Source organism: Myxine glutinosa, chromosome 11, assembly GCF_964187855.1.
Source record: "Myxine glutinosa chromosome 11, kmMyxGlut1.1, whole genome shotgun sequence".
Lineage (NCBI taxonomy): Eukaryota > Metazoa > Chordata > Myxini > Myxiniformes > Myxinidae > Myxine > Myxine glutinosa.
Window position 1 is genome coordinate 51,673,799 of NC_136271.1, and position 14,930 is coordinate 51,688,728.

At 49.8% G+C, this 14,930-nt stretch overlaps 1 protein-coding gene across 6 annotated transcripts in view; it reads left to right on the forward strand.

The window, feature by feature from the left end:
• LOC137436667 (Golgi pH regulator) overlaps window positions 1-14,930 on the forward strand; it is a 57,701-nt gene that overhangs the window by 15,238 nt on the left and 27,533 nt on the right. For 5 of the 6 annotated variants that reach the window (XM_068130666.2, XM_068130662.2, XM_078786661.1 and 2 more), the window contains exons 4-5: window positions 13,320-13,423; window positions 13,552-13,658. In XM_068130666.2, coding sequence (XP_067986767.1) covers window positions 13,320-13,423; window positions 13,552-13,658 — 211 coding nt within the window. Of the gene's footprint in view, window positions 1-10,175; window positions 10,336-13,319; window positions 13,424-13,551; window positions 13,659-14,930 lie in introns of those variants that run through there. The other variant, XM_068130665.2, reaches the window with a different exon arrangement.

Here is a 14,930-nt window from a genome sequence, read left to right on the forward strand (position 1 = left end):
ATCCGAGCCACGGCGGGTTCGAAAGGACCGCCGTGCGCGATCCACGCTGGGCCTCGCGTGGAGCGGCCGCGTCCGGGCTCCACAAGGCGGAGCGGGCAGCTCGATAGGAAGGGTCGTCATGGCGACCACTTTCTATTGAGACGTGCCGGCAGGTCGAGATCGGGACATTGGATGGCTCCACGCCGAAGTGGTGCATGGGATCTCGGCCCGGGTAAGCCTCCGTCCCTGCCCCGAATGCGGGACGTATCCAGCCGCTGGCACAAAACGACCCGCGTTCATTGCTCGGCTGTACGAAGCCGGGCTGTAGATGTGAATTGGCGCACCGAGAGGATGTAATAAGTAGACGGGTGATGGTGATAGTGATAGTGATTTAAAACGAAATTTAGAAAAGTGAATGGAATTGGCAGTAAATGGAAAATTTTTGAATTGTTGGATTTGGACGAACAAAATTGATAGTGAAAGACCCCCGATGTGGTGGGATGGCAAATCCACCATCCCTCACAGGTGGGGCAAAGGAGCACTAGATTATGGGGTGTATGGCAGTGAAAACTAGCCCGGGTGGGTTAGGATATGGTGTGTAGGGATCTAGCGAAGATTGACATTAGGTAACGTTAAGTTTAGTTAGTGACTGATACCTGTAGTGGGGACGCAGGTAGATTAGTATGGATGATAATGACGTGGGAGCGCAATAGTTTAAAGGGACGACTGGGAAGCGCAAGTTTCAGAGGGGAGAAGTTAGCTGAGATGATGCCGTGTGTGTGAGGATTGAACAGGTGAGAATGGAACAGGTGTGATTGCACAGGTGTGCAACTGAACAGGTGTGTGGAGCAGTGTATGAGTGAGTGATGGTGATGTGTGTTGCGTTGACCAACTGGTCCAGAAAGAGGAGGAGGGTGCAGGTGGCACCAGGTGAGATTGCACAGGTGTGCAACGACAGGTGAATGAAAGACAGGTGTATGGAATAAATGGTATGGAGTATTGGAATGGATGGTCGTGGAGTGAGTATGGTGGAAATTGTGGAGTGGAGTGGATGGTGCGAAGGTGTGAATGGGGGAAGAGTGGACCCCCATCACGGATACCCGGGGCGGGTAGTGTAAGTGTTAGGTAGAGGGTACAGGTAAATTGTGGTTGGATATTGGCATCTGTGGTGCGGGTGAAAGAATGGTCTGTGGATGGGTGCATTAGTGTTGTGGAAATGGCTGGGCGTGTAGCCTGTTAGTGTGTGTAGTTGTTTGAGCACTCCACCACTGTGAGGATGTCGGCCAGGTGAGGCCGCAGGTGGGCTCTGGGAGCCGGTAGTAGTTGTTGTGGATGGGGCCCGAGGATCCGGAGGACGGACCCGGGTAGGCCAGTGCCAGAGGGCACCATGGGGTGACAGAGCCAGGAGAGGGGCTGCCCCCAGTTAGATAGGTTAGGGTGAGGAGCTAGGTAAGCTCGGGTGGCAACTACAGTGGTGGAGGTGTGCAGGTGGGTAGACCTGTTGGGAGAGCTACACGTCGCGGCCCAGAAATTGTGCGAGGGCACCGGGAGATGAATCTGGGGAGTGAGACCCCAAATTGAGAAGCACCACAGTTTGGTCAATGGGGATTGGTTGTTAGAACCCATAGTGTAAGAGGGCCAATGGTTTGGCCGGAGAAAGACCCCGGGTAGTGTAAAGTGTGTTAAAGTCATTTAGAAAATAGTTAGGATGAAGGATCTCCTCGCACCATCTGCATCCACTCACCTGAGGTGACAGGTACTCCACACCATGCCATGTTTAATTATTTTTTATTGTGCAAATGTTTGGAATGTGAGACGCATCATGACGTGGGTGTGACATTGTGCTTTGATGTTCCATCTCTGCCTCCTTATGAGGATTGATGATGAATTGATGATGGCAAATTTTGAAGTAGAGGGATTGTGGAGACGAATTTGATATAGGGGAAATATGGGGAAGACGTGACAGTAGTGACGAATTGGTAATGTGTAGGTTTTGTACATATGGGGTAAGGGCAAGGGTGGGCTAGGTAACAGGGGGGTGACGTACGGTAGGGACGAGCTTTCTCACTTCGCCCTCCGTACGCATTTCGCCTTGCATTGCCTTTTTGATGTGTACCCTTGAGACCTTACCCCTCGCTCATCTGTCTTGTCCCCCCTTTTTTTGTCTCCCACATGAGGACCTGAGCGCCGTTGGGCGCCGAGGGGAGCGTGCGTGGGTCGGCCATTGTGCGCCCGAAATTCCCAGAACCAGCTGTCTGCATCGATGCACCACATTATGGACCACATGTCAGTGGCCGAGCACCACTTATGGACCCCATGGGTTGGGGCATGGCCCCTCTGCTGGAACCGGCCATGAGGGCCCGAAATCTTGCTGGCGGACCTTGGCCACAGGGCACCAATGCCCCACAGGTGAACCATACACATAGTCGGCCTGGTGGGCCATAAATAAATAAAAAGGACACATTGGGTGCAAGTTTTATTGAAAATAGGCCGCCAGTAAGCAAAGCAAAGAAAATGACAACAACTGGAAGAAATAATGATAACCAGCAGAGGGAGCCGAAGAGCAAGAGACACCTGCAGGGTTGGGTTTGTTGGTTTTATTTTATTCATTGAACAATGGGGACTGCACCGATTGGTGCTTGGGTGTGTATTGGTGCGTTTTTGGGTGCTTTAATGGTGCATTGATGCAGAGCAGACTGTCCTCCCCCCAGAAAGAACAATTACAGGTCCTGGGTTAGTTTTGTAAATAAAAGCAGAGTCATTGTAAATAATGCTCCCCACCGTCAGTGTATAGTTTGAAGACCATTCCGCAATTCGGTTAACTGTGGGCGAAAGTCTGTTAGGCAGGGTGCAATGGAGCAGCGGGACACATTTATTTATGTTTAAACTGTCGCACTCAGGGTCAGGTTAAAAATAGAGGGAACTACACCTACGTGTCACGCTAAAGCTAAAAGTTGTAGGCCCGGGACGTGCCTAAGAGGAGGAGAGTGCAGTGTTGTGGATATGAGGACTGCATATATTTTTTTTTATTGTGTGCTGTATGATTATTATTATTGTTGTTGTGCTGTGCCTCCTGCCTCCGGAGCTGTGTAAGATCAAAAGGGCGTCCCATAGTCCACAAGCATACACGTCAGCCAATCATAGGATATTCATGTTCGATAGTTATATCTTATTCTGTGTTTTAAGATAAGGCTGTGTCTCCCATTAATTGAAATACTCCATTGCACCAGTGAAAGAGAATAGATCCCCTTCCATTCCCATCCCCAAAAATCCCCATTTCCTTCACATCCCCCCTTTCGTGATTGCCGACCCTCGATTGCCATATTACATCCCCTCTCGTCATTGCTGAGCCTCGATTCCCAATCACCTCCCCTCCAATAACCGCCATTGACCACGAGGCTCGAGTCAGGGAAGAAAGGCGTGTCTCCACCTCGTCAGAGGAGGGGAGGGGCGCGCCCGCCCGTCGTCGTCCGGGGCGGAGCCCGAGGGTCGCGCGACCAACCAGGGCCGCGGTGAGTGACCCGGTAGGTGTGCCCTCGGAGTCGGCGGCTTGATTTCGCTGGAGGTGATAAAAGCGACTGTAAGGGACTGCTTTATCAAGAGAGGCCTTGGAGATGAGCATGAGATGAGAAGAGAAGAGAAGAAGAAAGAGAGTTGCAAGGAGTTGGTCACAGTCGGTTGCCAGAGAGAGAAGTCGGTGGTGAGGAGTGAGAGAAGCAAGAAAGAGTTGAGGGTTGAGGGACCAGACCAGTGAGACAAGTCCTGGGAACGCAGCGGACGGAGGCCGCCGCAGCCGCGACACCCGACCGCCAAAGGGGGCCTGAACGGCGGTTCGGAGCAGGGCCGAAACGGAACGGCGGCTGCTGAACGCGCCGGTTGTGCTGCAAGACCCCCCCCTTGGACCTTTCCTCTCCCGCCAGCCATCCACCTTCTGCCATCCCTGGCATTCCCCGTGTGAGTCGTCTTTGTTTGTTCTGTCCTGGGTAATAAGCTAAGTCTGTAGATAAGCTAAATTTGCACTGTGTCACATGCGTCTTGTACTTGTAAATAAACTGAATTGCTTTTTGTTGCTTGTGTGTAAATAGTAGGAATAAATTTAGTAGTATTTCCAACCTGTTTGTCTTCATTTTCCTCTTTGCATTGCGTCGTTTTCGTCTTTTCCCTCATTGAGCAGCTGGGGTGCGATACGGCCAAAGTCTGGGTGAATCGGGTGAGTTTTGTTAGGTCGCGGTTCTAAACCACCGCTCGGTCTATAACATCTAACCGCGATCTATAACAATATATATATATATATATATATATATATATATATATATATATATATATATATATATATATATATATATATATATATATATATATATTGTTGCGGATATGGAATTTGGCCTCCATATCCGCTTGTAAATATTCCCCTATTTCCCCAATACTCCCCAACTATCCCCAATCCCCCATTCCCTAGTCCCATTGTCTGTAAACAACACTCTGTAGAACCGACCTTCCCCTTTTTCCCCCATTAAATGTCGTGCCCAGGTCCACCGCATCTCACGTAGACAACTTTCGGACATCTTGCTAGTTATTCTTAGTCTATGTCAGTTAAGGACTCGTTTCCATTAATTCTGACTCTTCGTTGCACCAGAATGTGATTGTATGGCACCAGTAGTGAGTTTAGGACCTCCCCATACCTCCTCCCATCTTCCCCATGAAACAACAACAACAACAACAACAACAACTACAACAACAACTACAACAACAACTACAACAACAGAGGAGATTGGGGGCGGCGCGGCGCGGGGAGTGTGCGTCCTCACTCCGGCTTGGTTAGCCGCCATTACCCATGCGCTCCACGGGGTTACCACGAAGGGGCTGGCTGTCAGCTCCTCGTCAAGGGCGGAGCCGGTAACCCCCCCGCACCCAATAAGAAGGGCGGACCGATTCCATCTGGGGCGGAGCTAACGAGCCGAGGGCGTGTCACTCCCCGCCGGATATACGCAGCGACTTACCGGACGTGACGTCAGATGCGCCCCCAGCTTGGAAAGACAAGTCGCGACCTCCGAGTGCTGAGCGAGCTCCACGCATCGACCCGGTATTGCAGTACCTCCGAGAACGGTGCACCCCCTCCGAGAACGGTGCACCTTGAGCCATCGACTACCCGCCTTCCTTGCCATCAATCCCCGTGTGAGTCAGTTTTGTCCCGTTTATCTGTCGTCTGTCGGGGCTAATATAAGACCGTGTTTAAGTGCCCACCTTACTATGCTGTCCCTCTCATCCCTGTAATCTAACCTTCCAAACTAATATAACCTCCTCCGGAGGTCTTGAGAACCGTACCCCTTGTGTCGTTGCCTTAATCCCAGCCGTTGTGTCCTTTTCCTTCATTGATTTAGCATAGCGCGACTTAGTCAACGTTCGAGTATAATCGGGTAATTTGTGCGGACACGGCGGCCATTCCGCTCGGCCCAGCATAACATCAAAATCGTGTCCGTAACAATTGGTGTCAGGAGTGTCGGATTCGGACCTGGGACTAAATTTATTAGGCCCAAATTTTGGAACACCAATTGTACCACTAGGGTAACAATTGGTGTTGGGAGGTAGAATTCGATCCGGAGCGCGTTTCCCGCGCTCGAAATTATAACGGCGAAATTTGATTGTGTTTTACCAAATATAAAAACCCGAATTTTGAAAGTCGCGCTATGGCAGACCAAGTCGGCTGGGGTCCGGTAGAGGAGAGTGAGACAGGGTCGATCCAGGACCAAAATGAGGGACAAGAGGAGAGCGAAGCAGTGAGGGTAGCAGACGCACAAAATAGCGTCGTTGCGCCCGATGTTGCGGGCGCGCGAAATGGCGCCTCGCACATAGCTACGGCGGCCGCACCCGCTGCACAAGTGGGAGGGATGGCCCAAATGCAGGCCCTCATGGAGCAATTTATGGCGCAAATGCAGGCGTCCCTCAACCTGCAGAAGGACGATATGAGGGCTCAGAGTGAGCAAATGAGGGCTGATAGTGAGCGATTGGGTGAGCGATTGGAGAACCAAATGGGGGTAATGAGGGACGAAGTGAGGGGTACCGGTGAGGGGTTAGACAAGAAATTTGGGAAGTTAGACAATAATTTTGAGGAGTTAGACAAGAAATTTGGGAAGTTAGACAATAATTTTGAGGAGTTAGACAAGAAATTTGGGAAGTTAGACAATAATTTTGAGGAGTTAGACAAGAAATTTGGGAAGTTAGACAATAATTTTGAGGGGTTAGACAACGGGATAAAAGAGGTGAGAAATGGGTTAATGGGGGTAGAAAACAGAATGGCCGCTCAAGAGAATCAAATGGAAGGGATGCAAAAGGGGTTAGAGGGGTTAGAAAACAGGATGGAAGGCAAATTGAGGGACATGAGGGACCAAGCGGAAAGGGAAGTTAACCAAATGGGGCAGCAGATAGAGGGGGTCAGAATGGGGGTAGAAACCAAACTGGATGCTCACAGGGAGGAAATGGAGCAGATGAGGGTGGCATCTGGGCAGGAGATGCAAGTGATGGGAGAGGAGATCAGAAGAGGAGTGAGTGAGGAGGTCGGAGGAGTGCGCGAGGAGGTGAGGCACTGTAAGGAGCACATGGAGAAGGAGGTGAGAAAGGGGACTGTAAAGTTACAAGGGGGCATAGAGGACCTGACGCAGGAGGTGGAACAGCTGACGGAGGGACAAAAAGAAGTAACGGAGCAGGTTCAAAGGAACACTGCGGTATTAGGAGGATTAAAAGCGACACAGAAAGAACTAAAAGATGACTTGATAGCGACGAAGAGGGAATGTCAGATGGTACGTGAGGGACTGACAACGAGGTTGGACGAGGTGATAGAGGTAATGGAGACGACGGACCGGCAGGTGAGGACGCACATGGAAACGGTCAAGGTAGCCTTAGAGGATGAGCTTGAGGAGACGTACCGGAACATAAAAGAGGTGAAGCAGAAATTAGAATAAGTGGAAGAAGGGGTGAGCGAAATTAAGAAGCGACGGAGAGGGGATAAGAAAGAGATAAAAGAGGAGATAAAAGAATTGGTCCGAAGTCTGTGTTCGGATCGTGATGATGTGCTCATTAACCGGATGAGGGATTCGCAGGTGATGGAGGAGAAGCGAAGAGGAAGAGGACCCGGTGTAAGTGGTGACCAATATGGTCGTGCGTATGATGCGCCAGGGGATTTAAGAAGCTTGGGGGTCGAGATGGACCCGGGTGTTCGTGAGAGGCCGTTGGTGAAGTGTGCGACAGGTCTGGTGTGCGAAAAAGGAGGTGTGCAAGAAAGTCCGACTCTGGGGTGTGTGAGGAAAAAGTGCGTGCCAAGGAGTGAGGGTGCTGGCAGGAGTGAGTTGGTCGAAGCGCGTGTGCGAGGGAGCACAAGGAAGCGCGGTGTGGTAAGTGTTACAGAGGGTGTGACGGGAGAGTGTGCGCAAGAGTGTGCGCGAGAAAGGTGTGTGACGGACAGGTGCATGGGGAAAGAGTGCGCTGTCAAAGGCAAGGAAGAATGCACACCTGTGGTGAGTGTTACAGAGGGTGTGACGGGAGAGTGTGCGCGAGAAAGGTGTGTGACGGACAGGTGCATGGGGAAAGAGTGCGCTGTCAAGAATGGAGGTGAGAGTAGTGAGAGTGACAAGGAGCGTGAGTTGGTTGTGACAGGTGAGGAAGGATGCACGCCTGGAATGGTAGAGCGTGAGTGGGAATGCACGCTGGAGTTGGTGGTGAGGCACGTGGTTGGGTGTGCGAATGAGAGCACACCTGTGATTGTCACAGAGGAGGTGACCGAGGAGGGGGCGCGAAGAGGTGTGTTGGTGAGGTGTGCGAATGACGAATGTGTGCCAAGGTGTTCGGTGGTCAGGTGTGTGACCAAGGCTGTGAGTGGAATGAGGGTACCTGGGTGTGTAAGGAAAGGTACGAGGAGCATGGGCACGGCTGGATGTGTGAGCAAGGAACGGGCTGCGGGGTGTAAGCATGCAGGTGAGGCATCGAAGGTAACTGGGTTAGAGGTTAGGTCGACTTTTAGCCGAATCGGGCCCTCGGTGCGTGCTGGGCCTCGCTTTGAACGGCCGCGTCTGTGCTCCACTAGGCGGAGCGGGCGGCTGGATAGGAAGGGTCGTCATGGCGACCACTTTTTGTTGAGGCATTCCAGCAGGTCGAGATCGAGCCATGGGATGGCTCCGTGCCGAGAAGGTGCGTGGGATCTCGGCCCGGGTAAGCCCCCGTCCCTGCACCGAGTGCCGGACGCATCCAGCCGCTGGCACAGAACAACCCGCATTCATGGCTTGGCTTTACGAAGCCGGGCTTTGGACAGGAATTGGCGCACCGAGAGGCATTAGTGAGTAGACTGGGTGATGAGGTTAGTGTTTTGGACCCAAAATTAGAGAAAAACAAAATTTGATGATTGGCAAGGGATTGGCAGTAGTGATTGGCAGATGATGGGTAGTGATTGGCAAATTTTTAATTTGTTGAAATTTGATGTGCAAAATTGGTGAGGAGCGATGGGCCCGGTGGGTAAGGGTGGCATCCTTGCCACCCTTCCCATATAGGGGGGGCAAATGCGCAATAGCTTATGGGGTGTATGGCAGTGAAAACTAGCCCGGGTGGGTTAGGTTATATTGTAGGGATCTAGCGAAGATGACATTAGGTGACGTTAAGTTTAGTTAGTGACTGATACCTGTAGTGGGGACGCAGGTAGATTAGTATGGATTATAATGACGAGGGAGCGCAATAGTTTAAAGGGACGACTGGGAAGCGCAAGTTTCAGAGGGGAGTAGTTAGCTGAGATGATGCTGTGTGAGAACTGGACAGGTGTGTGGAGCAGTGGATGAGTAGTGAGTGTGTGGATCAGCGCGAATGCGCTTGGGGAGAGAAGGGTGCAGGTGGCACCAGGTGTGAGAGCACAGGTGTGCAAGTACAGGTGTGTGGAGAGAGTTGGAGTAAGTGGTACGGAGTGGTGTGCATGGTGCGAAGGTGTGGATGGGGGAAGAGTGGACCCCTTTCACGAGTACCCGGGGCGGGTAGTGTAAGTGTTAGGTAGAGGGTATAGGTAAATTGTGGTTGGATATTGGCATTTGTGGTGCGGTTGCAGAATGGTATTGTGGATGGGTGCATTAGTGTTGTGGAAATGGCTGGGCGTGTAGCCTGTTAGTGTGTGTAGTTGGTTGGGCACTCCACCACTGTGAGGATGTCGGCCAGGTGAGGCCGCAGGTGGGCTCTGGGAGCCGGTAGTTGTGAGTGGGTGCCTGAGGATCCCGGGTGTGGATCGGGCAGCCCAGTGCCAGAGAGGGCACCGAGTGGGGAGAGCGCCAGAGGGCCTTCCCCAGGTAGTTAGGTTAGGGTAAGGAGCAGGTAAGCTCGGAGGCAACTGCAGTGGTGGGGGTGTGCAGGTGGGTAGACCCGCTGGGAGAGGTACACGTCGCGGCCCAGAAATTGTGCGAGGGCACCGGGAGATGAATCGGGGGAGTGAGACCCCAAATTGAAAAGCACCACAGTTTGGTCAATGGGCATTGGTTTTTAGAACCCATAGTGTAAGAGGGCCAATGGTTTGGCCGGAGAAAGACCCCGGGTAGTGTAAAGTTGTTAAAGTCATTTAGGAAATAGTTAGGATTGATAAACCTGTCGCACCATACGCAGCCACTTACCTGTGGTGATGATGATGACTCCACACCTGTGTTTTCTTTGTTCTGTTGCAGGAAGTAAGGATTGCTGTGAGGATTTGTGAGACGCATCACGACGTGGATGAGACATTGGGGTGATTCCATCTCCCCCTCCTTAGGAGGGACTGATGATGAATTGGTAATGGCAAATTTTGATGTTCAGTTGGAGATGGCAAATTTTGATGAGAGTTGAAAATGGCAAATTTGATTGGTTAGGAGGGAGAGAAGACGAATTTGGTTTATGGGAGGAACGGGGAAGACAGTAGGGACGTTTGTTGATTTGTAAAGTAGATGTTTATGGGTAGTGTTGTGTTTTGTGGATACAGTAAGGGGTAAGGGAGGGGCCATGTAGGTTACCTGGTGGGGGGGGGGGGGCATACGGTAGGAACGTACCTGTCTCACCTGGTTCCCATGTGCCCCCAGTGTGCATCATCTTATATTGCGTGCACTTTTGCGCCCTTACCACCTTACTCACTTGTCTGCTTCTTTTGTCTCCCACCTCCGAGGATCTGGCTTTGGGGCAGAGAGAGAGGAGAGAGAGGTGCTGGATCCGCAGTTGTGGGCCTGCACTTTCGCTGCTTGCTGCCTGGATCGATACACCATATGGACCGCAATGTTTGTGGCCGCCCACCATGGACCGCAGTTCTTTTGCGGCCAAGCACCACCCATTGATGGACCTCTGGGTCAACGTGGCACCTATGCCAAACAGGTGAACCACTAATAGTTGGCCCCCTGACGGCCACAAATAGGAAATGGACGCGGTTGGCGCCTTTCTTTATTTTTGAAAGAAGCAAGAAGGCCAAGTGCACCACACGAAGAGCAAGAGACACCTGCAGGGTTAGGGGTTGTTGTTTTTATTTTAATGAACAATGGTGACTGCACCGATTGGTGCACCGGATGGTGCTGACTGTATGAATATGGGGTGGTGCTTTTGGTGCTTGGAAGGGGTGCTCTGCACATTATTAAAGGCCGTAAGGCCACAGAGCACTCGTGGGTTGGTGTATCGATGCTGGCATGCGTGCTCTCTCTATGCATAACATCTGCATGTGTTCCTCCAAAAACAGGTCCTGGATCGTAGTGTAAATAGCAGCGTAGTCTTGTAAATAATGCTCCCTACCGGCTGTATGTTTAGTTTGCGAATTCTTTCCGCAATTCGGTTATCCTGTGGGTGTGTTTCTGTGAGGAGAAGGGTGCAACGTCGCAGGGGGACATATTTACTCATTTGTGAATATCTGTAAAACTGTCGCACTCAGGGTAGAGTTAATAGTAGAGGGAACTACATCTGAGTGCCACACTAAAATAGGTAAAAATTTATCGGGTCGGGACGCCCCGAGGGTAGAGAAGGGTGCAATGTTGCGGATATGGAATTTGGCCTCCATATCCGCTTGTAAATATTCCCCTATTTCCCCAATACTCCCCAACTATCCCCAATCCCCCATTCCCTAGTCCCATTGTCTGTAAACAACACTCTGTAGAACCGACCTTCCCCTTTTTCCCCCATTAAATGTCGTGCCCAGGTCCACCGCATCTCACGTAGACAACTTTCGGACATCTTGCTAGTTATTCTTAGTCTGTCAGTTAAGGACTCGTTTCCATTAATTCTGACTCTTCGTTGCACCAGAATGTGATTGTATGGCACCAGTAGTGAGTTTAGGACCTCCCCATACCTCCTCCCATCTTCCCCATGAAACAACAACAACAACAACAACAACTACAACAACAACTACAACAACAGAGGAGATTGGGGGCGGCGCGGCGCGGGGAGTGTGCGTCCTCACTCCGGCTTGGTTAGCCGCCATTACCCATGCGCTCCACGGGGTTACCACGAAGGGGCTGGCTGTCAGCTCCTCGTCAAGGGCGGAGCCGGTAACCCCCCCGCACCCAATAAGAAGGGCGGACCGATTCCATCTGGGGCGGAGCTAACGAGCCGAGGGCGTGTCACTCCCCGCCGGATATACGCAGCGACTTACCGGACGTGACGTCAGATGCGCCCCCAGCTTGGAAAGACAAGTCGCGACCTCCGAGCGCTGAGCGAGCTCCACGTATCGACCCGGTATTGCAGTACCTCCGAGAACGGTGCACCCCCTCCGAGAACGGTGCACCTTGAGCCATCGACTACCCGCCTTCCTTGCCATCAATCCCCGTGTGAGTCAGTTTTGTCCCATTTATCTGTCGTCTGTCGGGGCTAATATAAGACCGTGTTTAAGTGCCCACCTTACTATGCTGTCCCTCTCATCCCTGTAATCTAACCTTCCAAACTAATATAACCTCCTCCGGAGGTCTTGAGAACCGTACCCCTTGTGTCGTTGCCTTAATCCCAGCCATTGTGTCCTTTTCCTTCATTGATTTAGCATAGCGCGACTTAGTCAACGTTCGAGTATAATCGGGTAATTTGTGCGGACACGGCGGCCATTCCGCTCGGCCCAGCATAACATCAAAGTCGTGTCCGTAACAATATATATATATATATATATGTATATATATATATATATATAATATATTTATATATATATATATATATTATATATTCTCTTGACCTACAAAGCCCTCCATAACCTGGCCCCATCCTACCTGGCTGACCTCCTCTCCAGACACACTCCCACCCGCAACCTCCGCTCTGCTGGTACCAACCTCCTGACCCCCCCCCCCATCCGGACCAAATTTAGATCCTGGGGGGACAGGGCCTTCTCCATCGCTGCTCCCACCCTCTGGAACTCGCTACCTCACACCATCAGAGACTCCTCCTCACTCACCACATTCAAAACATCACTCAAGACCCACCTGTTCAACACTGCATTCAACATTTAACCCACAGCATCTAACCCCTGACTATCTCCTCTCCTTCTCCCTCCTTTGTGCTTTGAATATTTCCCTATTGATTCTTCTTTTTTTTTGCAATTGTCTTTATGTTTTGCTATGCATTATGTTTTGCACTCTGTCAAAGCGTCTTTGGGCTTCCTGAAAAGCGCTATATAAAATAAATGCATTATTATATATATATATATATATATATATATATATATATATATATATATATATATATATATATATATATTCCCTACATATAATTATGCATGCAACACTTGTAGAGAGTATCGTGACTTATGACACACTCTTACACTAATATAAACTAGGATCTAGCCCCAACACACATTATTTTAGGTCCCTTATAATAAGCAGTTGGCTCCATAGCAAATTGTACTCGCAACAACCAATTTGCAGAACGTCAATGCAGTGCTTCCATCCATTGCCGACACAGAATAAGCTACTTGTCCAATGTGGAATGACCTGGGCGGAAGACAATCTCATGATCTGAAATCGTAGATTTTGTCTTTTGAGGTCTGCTGCATTGTTGATTCCATTACTTTGATTATGATGAGATTGACCAGTCTATAGTTAAGGGTCAGGTTTAACACTTTTGTTGTGAATTGTGGTAATGGCGACTTTTCTATGACTTTTGGCCCGAGGAAAAGTAAAAGTGGCCCAAGGAGGAAAAAAAAAATGCAGAAAACGTCAGAAGCAGGAGTAGACAAGGGAAATTAACTGTTTTGGTGTGTTGAAATGTACAGTTTATTCTTATCTTTGAACAAATAAAAATGCTCAAAGATAAAATGATAAACTTTTAGTTGGAGGGGAGGTGAGGGAGTATGGATTATCCATTATACTTACCGTACATGTTGACTTTCTTGGCAGGTGCGGCATCGAGGAGTACAGCTTATATTTTCCATGACCTTTGCACTGTCATGTACTATGTTTGAACTCATCATCTTTGAGATCCTTGGCTTGCTCCACACAAGGTAGTCACCTTCAAATGTTGAAGTTCTCTTTTTACCACCATGGTGTTCTTTCTAGTCACACATGGATGGCATGGAATTGTGAACTTGCGGTGTTGATATTTTGTTCGTTTTTCTTTGTTTCTGTGCAGCTCGCGATACGTGCACTGGAAGCTGAACCTCTACGTCATGCTCCTGTTCATTGTCCTCCTCGTACCATTCTACATAAGCTATTTTGCTGTCAGTCACGTGCCCTTATGTACGAGATTCGTGCAGCAGAAGTTTTCTTTTTGTTTTTTTTTCAGGCTAGACCTAATAGTCAGGCAGATAGGTGTATCCATCATAAGAATTGTGGGTTTAGACGTACAAGCATGAAATTTGGCACAGTCATAGATAATAATCTAATGAATAATTCCAGATATGGACCCACCGCGAAAACGTCCTATGGTAGCCATGGCGGCCATTTTACAAAATGGCCGTTTTGATCACGATTATTTTTTACCGGACGACACAAATGCTTCTGTGTCACACCCTGTGTATGCATGGAACATCGGGAGGGCCTGTGACTTATCTGGTCTGAGGAATGCTGCAATTTCATGTGCTGGAATATACCTGAAGTGCTGGCCTGTCCCAAAGGCCACCCAAAGCTCCTGGATTTTGAGTTTGGTTGTTGCTGCCACAGCTAATACCACTATATCTGTATCCACCGTACGCAGAAGAATTTTCTGAAATCCATCACGGACTGCATCCGCGAGATGTATCATCATTCGTGTATCAGCCTCCTCATGGTCACATGGGGCAAGATGACTGGTGTCGCGTGCGGGAATGCACGTCACATTTGAACCATCCGTGGTGACTATCTGCTTATCTGATACAAGATGTGTGATGTGTTTTGTCAAGAAGGCAAACAGTTCTGTTTTGTTTGCATCAATTCTCAGGAACTGCTGCCAATTTCCTGGAAGAACAGTGGATCCATCAACTCTCCTTCGAATGCCTTTCCCACGTTTGTCCCTGGCTTGAGATTTCAGGCTGTTGTCACGGTACTGGTCCCAGACTATATCCACACGACAGGCTCTTTGCAAGTGACCTTGTATGTGTGGCAAGAATACTTTCAGCGCATAATCATCAAAGGTTTTGGCAGCAACTGGTTTCAGAACGTTCACCAACACTGCCCCGTCAAGGATAGTGACGTCAGTATCTGGTTTTGGAGCATCACCTCTGACCTCTGCGCAACTCTCTAGACACACCAATAGATCTGATTTGGTTCCCAGTCGTAACTTCCCAAGCTGAGCTAAAGACGGGGGACATGCTTGGTTTTCATGGCGGAAAAATTCTGCAAGATCACCATCTCGTGTTTGAGACGCAATGTAGAGTCTTGAGAATAAAGAGCAGTCACTCTTTAGCGAAGTTACTTGCAAACTTGTCTTGGATTTCTCTCTTGGAGACGATCGACTAAACAATGGGAGTTTATTCTTCTTTATTGGCTCAGTAAGAGGTACGGTTCGCTCCAGTAGACGGTCTGCTACGAAGG